The sequence below is a fragment of the Pempheris klunzingeri genome, chromosome 18 (assembly GCF_042242105.1).
Source record: "Pempheris klunzingeri isolate RE-2024b chromosome 18, fPemKlu1.hap1, whole genome shotgun sequence".
In the NCBI taxonomy this organism is placed as follows: Eukaryota; Metazoa; Chordata; class Actinopteri; order Acropomatiformes; family Pempheridae; genus Pempheris; species Pempheris klunzingeri.
The window spans coordinates 3057258-3068617 of record NC_092029.1 but is presented as its reverse complement, the minus strand read 5'-3'; the positions used below and the strand labels follow the sequence as shown (position 1 = coordinate 3068617).

Genomic DNA, 11360 nt, shown 5'->3' with positions numbered 1-11360 from the left:
TTGTCACAAAATAGTTGTTGGCACCATTTAAGGTAAATGAAAACACACCACGCTTATGGTTCACTAACTTATAATCAGATTCAGTACTTTCTATTTAAGTCACTATCTTGAATAGACACATAAGTTCTTTGTGCTCCATCAATAATATGTCAGTGAGTAAGTTGTTCTTATGTTTCACATGCCCACATGATTTTATTTTACGTGGCTTTTCTAGGTGACTGTGATCTGGTGATGCTTCTAAGTATTTGTGCTTGTGTGTTTAGCCGTTACCTTTGACCTCAGTACACAGGATGATGGTGCCTGTCAAAAGATTATGACATCGCCGTTGCATCAGTCTCCTTACGTCCGCTCGTGACTGAGTTGCATCAGTTTCTCCCTCAACTGAGAGAATGACAAAGCATCTTCCCTCTCCTTTTCACCCTCCTCCCCTCTATGTGTGTGTGTGTACTTTGGCCCCATATTGACCAATATCTCACGAGCAACAAGCAGCCATTGGTCTGGACCACAGGCCACAATACTGCAAGATTTCAGGTTTCACTCCACAGCCAGTGAAACAAAGACAAAACCAGTCCTGGTGTGAAATCAGTGTGATCAAAGTTTGTGGTGAAAACTGTGAGAGCTTCCTGGAACAAAGCCTCGGTAGACATCACCTCGCCGTACGATAACCTCAGTTATGACCCTGAGCTGAACCGAGAATAAACTGTACTGTACTCTGCTCAGTGTGTTGAAACCTGAACTTCCCACTTCTGCTTCCGCTTCAAGTCAGATTCAACTGCAGTTCTCCACAAAGGCTTAAACAACACAACCCATGTGCACTGGTGAAAAAAGACAGACGGAAGAATTGTGTTTCTGCAGGATTTCTCATTTTATATATATATATTTATATATAAAACTAAAAAACAAGTCTCATTTCCATTACAAACACCATCAGATCAGATCCACCAATGTTTCTGCTCCCGGCATTCTTGTCAAACCACTTAATTAAAGCCTGCAGAAAAGACAGTTGAACCTTGGCTCACCTCTGAAAGCATGCCATAACCAGACGAAATATTATCTACTTTTTCATATTCTCCTTTTATGGAGCAGAGAAGAGGTGCACTGAGCCAATTTCAAGTCATATTTAAAAGGAAACATACATCTATCATCATCTAGGGACATATCCTATAAAATATTTTGACTTGTTAAACATAAATATTACTGTACAGACATTATAATGGATAAAAGCACCAATGTGCATTAAAAGTGTTGGTTACACCTGTTATTATTGATGTGCTATCACAAATTAATGTGCTGTCATTAATGTTTCTAGCTCTGTGCTGTCGTTATTAGTTAAATTATTAATGCTATAATTTTCATGTATGCTATCACAAATTAATGAACACAGAATTAATATAATTAAATGATAATTAGATTGATAAACAGATTATTTTCTGCATCTGTGCTTTCATGAATGCAATTTAGTTTTTTCCTGTGATTTTCTGTCTGTGAACAGTTTACAACTAAAAAATAATGTCATAGAAATATGATTTTTTAACACAAAAGTGGTCCTCTGGCTCAACATCACATCAGAAGTATGTTGATTAAAATCACTGAACAATACGATCTAGCTTAGTGTCGCCTTAATGGTTAGTTTTAGCCAAAACCAGCAGTATCTTTACATAAAAATGATAATGTGTTATACAATAGCTCTGCTGCAAATGTTCAAGTCGAGCCTGACAGAGCAGGTAGAGGAAGAAACTGGAGGAGAGCAGCGGAGAGGATGTGGTTCCTGGAAATGTTATAGGTTGTAATTAACATGCCAGTTGTGTATCAAACAGTGCTGAAGCAGGTTGAAACATTTCCCCCAACCGAACAGAAAACCACCCACCTTCTCTCAGTGCTGTACAGCCTGTCCATGGCACAGGCTTGTGCAAATGTCTGGTCTTATTTCAGCTGAACTCACTGAACTTTTTCTTTTCTTAAAACCCATGTTTTAGCTAAATTAAGGGAGTTTTAGGACTCAGTGTTTTAAACAGTCGAGCAAAATGACTTCTTAAGATGACAAACAATGTTAAGATGATGTGCTGTCCAGGGTCGGTTATTTTACCCGAACCGGCTTTAGAATTACTATGAATAAGTGATAACAAGTTCACAATATCAAACAGTGGTGGCATATTTTAGTGTTTGCTTTAGGTCGGCATCACGGGCTCGGCTCTCAGCCTCACTCAAAGAGAAATGTTTCCATCGTTTTGGGCAACTGCACTTCCTCAACAGCTAAATTGAACTTTTCTATATATATATACTGCCACTTGGCCAAGCGATTCATAATCATGATGTATTTTACATTTTTATGCTGATGACACTCCATTTTGCCATTAAAACCTACTGAACCTCTGATATCAAATCCTGGATTTCACCAAATTTCCTTAAAGTCGATGAAGAGAAGTCAAAGGTCATTTTATTAAATCATGGTTTTAATCTTGGTGGATTGTAAATAATGCTTCACAGGCCACTGGGAATCTTGGGATAATGTTTTATTCTAACTTCCCTTTTGATGGTCAAGTTAAAATTGTTGGTTCAGTCACATTTTTACCATCTTAAAGTTATCTCTAGAATAAGGTCACGTCTATCATCTGCTGGCCCACAAAAAGTTGTACGTGGTTTTATTAGTTTCGACTGGATTATTCGGGTATTTTATTGATTGATTTTAACTCTTTATTACTGACTTGTAAGACCCTAAATGGCCTTGCTTTGAACTATTTGTCTGAGTTACTCGCCCGATATGTGGAGGATCGGACTTTTGCTATTAAGAGTCCCCACACTGTGGAACTCTCAACTAAGAGACATTAAGTCTCTTAGTTCTGTTAAAGCTCATCTTAACACTTTTCTCTTTGTGAAAGCTTTCAGCAATTTTTGATATGTTATGGCGATTTTTAGTCTTTTAGTTGTTTTCATTTTCATTTTAAGCATCTTGTCTGGTTTTGTTTTGTTTTGTGAAGCACTTTGCTACATAAATATAGTTCATTATTATTATTATATCATATAGATGACAGAGGTTGCCAGGCCCAAAATTACACCTAGGAAGAAATAAACGAATTGTCTAGCTTGCCTAGGGCACCAAATGTACTAGGTCCTGTGTGTGTCAAATTACATGAGATGTCAATTTTCAAACAAAAACCAGCAAACCTGGATCCAGTTATCTTAGTCTTTGTTTAATGTGCCTTGGTGGTGAGCCAGGAGGGTGGGGCTCACTGCTCCGGGCCAATTAGCAGGTTGTGTAATTGGGTAATTAGCTTTAAAGCCTGTTAAACTGTCTCACCCATTTGTGTACGATTGTCGGAACTGTCTGTGTGTTGTCCCACCACGCTGAGCTAAAAACCATGACTTATTTTAATTAGATGACCTTTTTGGAACAATTGCACGGACCTTATAAGATTTTCCGCCATTTTTGATTTGACCAAACTTGCCAATAAACAAGGAAAAATGGAAATTCGTAGAAGTATTTGAATATTTTTTTAGTTTCACTTCACGCAATTTCCTGTTGTTTACACATCTTGACCCTTTTTTTTTTTTTTTACCTTTTTACTTTCTGTTATGTTTCACCCATACTGATAACATAAGTACACAAAACAATAAAAAGAACAGACATAAACAGCAACGTGAGGCCAATGTGCCATAATAATACATACATATCTATTCATTCATGCATAGATATAAAAACACTTCGGCTGAGATGTTTTGCTATAAAAGTAGTTGACATCTCATGTGTATTACTAAGTATGATCCGTTTAATATGTCTTTAATATCTATATAACACATAATCAGTCAATTAGCTTTATACCTTTAATAAAGGTTGAGTATTTTTGTACATATTGTACTGAACAGCTGACATGTCCCATCTAGTCCCTCTCTGAGCTCACATGCAGAGAGTTTGTAGGTGAACTCGTGTTTATGTCATAAAGGTTTTCTTCTTGTGGAAAAAAAAAGCATGAAGAGCCTGAAGGTATTAACCATCAAATGAAAGGTTTATTGGCTCCTGTGTAACTTGTATGTTTTAAGAAGAAATAGCAGCGTTGGTGCTGATGTAGCAGAGATACAAAATGTGTGTACGGTGTGTGCAGTTCTCAAAGTGAAACAAAAGTCAACAGCAGCTGAGGGCGCTGATAAATGATTCAAGACCGATACGTCAAGACCAAACTTAATTCTGTTTAATGTATATATATTTTTAGACGAAGCATATTTGATGTCAGCCGCTACGTTAATAGCATCTTTAATATTATGCGCTCCCAGTACAAAACCTACGAGCTCAGACATGATCAATGACTTACCTTCTGTCAGTGGCACAGACTGAATGTTATTATTCACAAGCTTCACAAAGACCGGGTTCACTTTGGGACTGGATTAGATAGTACAAGTGTACCTAGAAACTGGTAGCTCAGTATTTTACACTAATTTCACACAGTTATCCTTGTATTGAAACTCAGAGCATGTGGATTAGCACTAAACATTATTATTATACAGCAACAGCATGAATCAGAGGTCCTTTATCAGAGGAGTATTTCCAAAAAACAACATCATGACAGGTATTATTTGTTATACATATTTTTAATTAACAAAGTATCAAAAACAAAAGTTGACATATCACAAAGATGGAAGTACACATTGGTAGTAGCAGTGCAGTTGTACCTGACAGCCTACAGTTTATTCATTTAGGCTATAATGCTCCGACAGTCGAGCAGCTACAGAAAAAAAAAAAAAATTGCCTCCGGTAGAAGTAGGCACAATAGAATACATACGCATTGAACTCAGAGCCTATTAGCTATCTAGCCACGACTAGCAATGGTACAATGAACATCTTCAACCACAGAAACAACATGCACACCGTGAAACACACGCAGACGCCTGCGTCGCTTTAACCGTGTGACTCTCAAAGTTTTCTGCTCACATAACACATACGATAAACAACACAAACCTTCTCTAAAAACGTCTGCCATGCAAACATAAAATATCAAACTTCATTCCTCACCGTCAATCCGTGTACAGTAATGTGCCGTCCTGACATAAATTATTCCTCTTCTGCTGTGAAGTGTTTGAAAATACTTCCCAATAAGCCTTTTAAGATGACCGTAGATGCTAAATATGCAAAGATGTTTCTTTCTTTTGATCTGTCAGCTGTAGGGTGAACTGCAGTGGCTGCAGAAGAGATGCACGGCTACTGATGGGCATGTTGGACTGATTCTATGATTCGGGTTTGACAAGACAATGGCCTCTTTGGTCTCGTTTGTTACACTCCCTCAGTTTCTGTTTGCGTAATAAACCACATTTCTCTTGAGGGATGTTTTCACGCTGAAGCGAACAGGCCAGAGAGAGGAAAGGGGAGTGGAGGGAAAGAGAAATATTTGGCAGTGGGCTGAAACCTGGATACTGATGAAATTCATAATACACAGTATAATATCACACCATCTTGCATAACTTCAGAGTCAGGCATGTTAAAGGACCAGCCGAAAGCTGATGCAACACTTCGGATACCTAGCTAATGATATCTAGTGAACACAACTTCCAAACCAAATGCTTTTAACAAAATACGTTTTTTTTTTTTTTTTTTTAAAAATAACAATCTGTTTTGTTTTGCTCTGTCACGACCAAATGAGGCATCCTGTGTTTACATACAGCAGCACAGTGTTAATGCGCAGTCAATACAATATACAAGACTTTAGGTAGAAAACATGTCTGAAAAATAACACTTGGACATCGTCACAGAAGATGTAGAAAGCAACACCAGCTCTGTTCATCTTAAGAGGGAACGCAGTGATAAATAAAGTGTACTTTTGAAATTATACACAGAGTTACATTTTTGTTTGGGCAACTGTTAAGAAAAGTAAGGGATCAACTGCATATACGATTATATTGTGATTTTTACTTTGCTTTTTTTTTTTTTAAATTAAGTGCAGAATCATGAACCCTGCCTGCAAAGCACATTTCCCTTTTTGCGACTGCTACTGCGAACCCGATCGATAGCAAACAACCTGACTTGTACTCAAACTTTTGAGAGGTTAGCTCGTACATTGGGGCGAAAAAAACCCCCAAAAAACATAGGAAATTGACTTCTATTGTTAGCAGTAGGTCCTGAGTGGTTAGTAGCAGCAGCAAATTTAGTAGTTCACGTTGTATGAAGGACAAGCAGACAGGGTTGATACGACATGTCATACAGTAGTTACTTAATAAATATACTATTTTTTCATACTCTAAGCACAAACAACACATTTTTTTAAAGTCAGTGACTTGCAGCCCAAATGCCTGACACATTCACACAGTCATTCTGCGTCTTCTTTCTTTGTGGTTGAACAGTTAAATTATGTGCCATGATCACCTTGAAATCACGCTTTGGTACAAAAATCAGACACTAAATCAGACTCTCATCTATTCAGAATAACAGTAAACTAAAAAAAAAGAAAAAAAAAAAACAGTTGTTGTTGTTTTTGGGTTGTTTTAGTGCTTTAGCATCTGTCCTTGGCTCTGACAGTTTGTAATGCTGTTTGAAATTAAAAAAATAAAATACACAATGCATGTCAAGATGCTGTCTGTGGTATGTCACTTCCTGTCCAATCAGCAGCTACGATTTCAAGGAGTGGGAGGTGCCGTCTCTCTCTCTCTAGCAGCTTTGTGGACAGTGAATGAGACAGAGGAGCCATCTGAGGGCAGCGTTTCTTAAACGTCACCGTCATTCTCCTGTCACAAGTCTGTGTGGCCGCTCCACCTGCCTCTGTGCTACATCGGTGGCAGCAGGTGAAAGTCTCCGAAAAGTCAACTCAAGAAAACACACCTGGCGGCTCATAGGTGACCGGGACACTGGATGTGGTCGAGTGTCAGAAACCCTCCGTCTAGAGGTGCTACTGTGGAGATGGATGTGGAGGAGGAGGAGGTGGTGGTGGCGGTGGAGGAGGTGAGGTTGTGGAGTTGTAAGGTGCTCTCTTTGATGTGCTGGATGAAGAGGTTCCTCTCGTCCTCGGGCGTTTGGCCGTTCTGGGCTCGGACGATGCAGGTCGGCCGGTGCAGGTTGAGCATGTAGACCAGCTGCTGCTTCTGCTGCTTCAGCTCCTCAATCTGAGCCTTCAGGTCGGCATTGACCGTCTCCAGTTTCTCCGACTCCTGCGGAAGAGGAAGAAGTCACTTATTAATGCTGTACTTTCATGTCGATTTAGATGTTAGAGCTGTGTTAGGCATAAACATTTTACAACATGAGCACTATACAGAAGCGTGAGCAGGAAAAACAGATACAGACACATTTTACTCAGCTTCTTTTTTGTCTGTCTGACCTCTAAATTTGCTCATTTACAACTTTACTTCATTAGAGCAAACTCTAATGTGTCTTCAGGCCATAATCTTGATGCCTTGATGAAATTTAGGACTGTTTCCTTGAACGTTACGTTAATAATCCAAAGTTACTATTGTTTCTATGGCAAAAACCTTTGAGCTCAAACTTTTCTAAAACTGATAGAAGTTGACAACTACCTTTTGCAGAGAATCCGTCTTCTCCTTCTTCTTGTTGCGGCACTTGGCAGCAGCGATTTTGTTCCTCTCCCTCCTCCTCTTCTTCCTCTCGTGCTCCTGCGGTGACATCTGAAAACCAGAGAGACACATAAGAGGTCAATATTTTACCCGCTCATTTGGAAAACCAGCCTCACAGTTAGTGTCAAAACCCACAGATGACAACATGCTGTGCTTTCCCTCTTCCTCACCTCTCTCTTGACTTGGGACACGCAGGAGTGGTGGTCTGAGAGTCGGTCCGAGCTGCAGTCGTCGGAGCTCATGTCGGCGCTGAGCCCATTGGACAGCCGCTTGGTCTGGATGGCCAGCCGCAGCTCCTCTTTCACAATGGGCGTGAAGTTGGTGAAGTCGTCCAGGGTGAGGGTGCCCGGCGGGGAGAGGCAGGGCACCAGGGCGGAGCAGCTGATGTCGGCCAGCGAGGGACCTGAGTGCTGCAGCATCATTCTGGAAACACAAAAGAGTCAAAGATTTTTTTTTTTTAGGAGGATCAGTTTGCTGAAAGCGGGCATTAAAAAAGAAATCGTACTGTTTACAGGGAAGTTGTGCAAAAAACCATAAAAAGTTTCTATAAACTCAATACTAAAACACACTTCATCTGCCCATGAAGGTGTTATAGAGAGAATATAAAGGATTAAATGGCAGCAAGCTCAGTTTATCTCAATGTAAAGCTGCAAATAAAACACAATAAGTTATCGTAGTAATATCATCTGAGGTTTAAAATACTTAAAAGCATGATACGGTCTTTTTTTTTCGCTGAGTAATAATGATACAGATCTCAAATAATGCACAACATCTACAATCTGCAAACAAAGTTTTGCACTTAAATGAAGAGATTAGCATGTTATCTCAGGAGGGATCACTTGTGGTCACAGAGCCAAATGGGTGAAAGAAACACCTGAACTTGAGCAAATATTTGCCTCGCGGAAAAAACGGCATAAACAATTACAGGGAACCATTGATAGGTGTGGGTGTTTGTTATCTAAACAGAGGAGTGACTCATTATGGAGAATTATGAGTGACAGCTTGATAAGAAGATTAGATCAGCTCTGAGAGACCAAAACAAACACATTCATGTAACACACACACACACACACACACACCTGGATACTAACATGACAACCTTACATGTATTTCTTATATAAATGTACATAGTTTCAAAATGAGGCTCTGAATAGTTATTATTCGGTTAAATCTCCAGTTAATCGATCATTGCAGCTGATTTAAACTTTGCTCGGTTATTGTTTTTTACTTCTATTAGATTTCTCAGGTTGTAAATGCAGCTGTGAGTTCACGAATTTAACCGCAAAATTACTCACAAAACCTATAAATCACATACAACTGAGACATCCTGAGAAGAACCCTGATTCCACCTTGCAAGTTTACAATTTTATTGATTATTATGACTCATTAATAATAACCGCTCACAGGACGTCTGAATAAGGCGGAAATTAAAAAGTAAAGTCTCTCAAAAGTGTTATAAACTAAAGAATAACGCGTTTACAGAGACAAATCATTCATATTTTACGTTAATACGACTTGTGGAGGCAAGTTTAGGAGTTTTAGTAAAGTGTCCCGGGACGGCGGAGCGCACCGGGATTCCTCCGCGTTGCTACCCGGGGACAAGACACCCACAACCGGCTACAAAACCCCCGTCCCTCCCCGGAGAGAGAGAGCCCGTCCTACCTGTTAAAAGCTTCGACCGACTGGGCTGGATGAGAAAATAAAACCTCCTCTTTCCTAGTTCTTCCGCTCCGCTGTGTGTGTTTTATATATGTGCGCGTCTCGGTGCTGCAGTTGCGCTTGTGGCCGCTCCGTTGCATCACCCGCCTTTTATAGTCTGACCGGTGGCGGAGGGGGGCGTGGCCTGGTGACGTAGTTACGAGCCAGACGGGGGGAGGAGGAAGAGGAGCGGGGTGACGTCATCCTATTTATAGAAAGCTTATCCTGTCATGATGCAATCGAGCAACCCCGAGCTGCTCTGCCTTAACAGGACAGGCTTCCCCCTCCTCTTCCTCCTCCTCCTCCTCCTCCTCTTCTTCCTCCCTTCCTTCCCTCCTTCCTTCCTTCCTTCCTCCATCCACTCCCAGTCTTTTCCTCCATCTATTCCCCCTCCTCCTCTCTTCTTCCCCCCTTTTTTCTCCTCCATCCTTCCGTCATTTTCTTTCCTCCCATCCTTTTTTTCTTTCCTTTCATCCCCTCTTCTTCTCTTCGTCTCCCTTTCTCCTTCTTCCTTTCTTTCTTACTCTTACCCGCACGTTTGTCCTGTTCCCTCCTCATCTCCTCCTCTTCTTTTCAATCCATCATTATCTTTTCTTCTTCTACTTCTTCATCCCTCTGTATTCTTTCCTATCATCCCTTTTTCTTTTTCTTCTTTCTTTTTTCTGTCCTCGTACGCTCGTCGCCTCCGTCTCTTCCTTTTCTTTCTTCTCTCCTTTTTTCTTTCTTTCATCCCCTCTTCTCTCCTTCCTTTCCTTTACATCTATCCTTCTTCTACTTTTCTCTTTCCTTCTCATTTCTTTTCTCTTGCTACTCTTTCATCTCCTCTTCCTTCTTTTTCCCATCTTTTTCTCATCTTCTCTTCTTTTTAATTAATCTTTCCGTGCTGCTTTCTTTCTCCCTTTTCTTTTTCCTACGCTCTCTCTCCTCTCATCCCTTCTTCATCCCTCTGGTTTCTTTTCCATCGTCCCTCTTTCTTTCTCTCATGTCTGTCTTTTTCTGTCTTCCTTTTCTTCGCTCGTTCCCTCTTTCTCTTTCCTTTCCTCTGAGTTTCATGCCACTTCCTTCCTCTATCTTCCTTTCATTTCCATCCCTATCTCTCTTCTCCCCTCCCTTTTTTTTTAATCTTCCTTACCTCCCTCCTCCTCTTCCTCCTCACACCTTCACACTCCAGGTAGATTACATCCTCTTCTGCATAAACACTTAAAAAAATCAGAATTAAACGCCTGATTTTAGAACAATTAAGTCCACAGATGGGTAAATAAATACCCACCCTGCTCCCTCTTCCCCTCCTTCTCCGTCTCCTCTCCATGTTTTCACACTGACACAGATTTCCATTCCAGAAATTCCACACTGACGAGTGAATAACGCTCTTCAAGCTGAATGACACCCAGTGGTTATTTATTCCCTGGTTACATCTCACAGGCCGGAGTATAAAACTATGAGGTTAGACAGACAGACGGACGGACGGACAGACGATGGATGGACAGTGATGGGTCTGTGCCCTCTTTGCTCCCAGGAGGTGACTCTAACCTGACAACCAGCTGCCAGGTAGGTAAAGAAAAGGCACTTTTTCCTTCCATGATCAAACCCGCCGCACGCCGTGCCAGAGCTGCTCTCTCTGGACGTGGCGTGCTGAGGCCGTGACACGTTGTAGTGGCGGGCAAGTGGCTTTACTGTAATCTACTACTCTTCTGTGGCTTAATTGGTCTTAATCGGTTGACCTTGTTTACACGCCTGCTGAGTCTCACAGGGATTTTCCTGAGAAGAGCAGCGAGAAGGAGTGTTTCCACTGTAAAAACAGGCCGATGATGACTGGTAGCATCATTATTAGAGGAGGACGCAGCTGTGGGGCGAATAAACTGCAGCAGTGCAGCAGTTATAGTCACACAAGTCTGACGTTTTCCTGTAACAACACACATCAGAAGTGGTAAGAGTGCTTTTGTAGTATCAGTTTTTCAATAAACTGATCTTATTATGATGTAAAACGACTTCTGCTGCGGTGCTACAACCAGCCTTCACTAAGTTTAGCAGTTACTTTAAAGGGACAGTCTGTATAATTGCAGTTTAATGACGTCTACTTGTAGTATTTTTATTGGTGGCAGGAGAAGTAGAGG

At 40.7% G+C, this 11360-nt stretch overlaps 1 protein-coding gene across 1 annotated transcript; it reads right to left on the bottom strand.

Moving 5' to 3' along the window:
* Positions 1–6676: 6676 nt before the first annotated feature.
* On the bottom strand, positions 6677–9259 carry atf3 (activating transcription factor 3). Its single transcript, XM_070849644.1, has 4 exons — positions 9211–9259; positions 7719–7971; positions 7492–7599; positions 6677–7128 (listed from the first exon to the last, which is right to left on the bottom strand). Exons 2-4 carry the CDS (start codon positions 7968–7970, stop codon positions 6811–6813), a joined length of 678 nt encoding a protein of 225 aa, XP_070705745.1. The 5' UTR covers position 7971; positions 9211–9259; the 3' UTR covers positions 6677–6810.
* Between the last annotated feature and the right edge of the window lie 2101 nt (positions 9260–11360).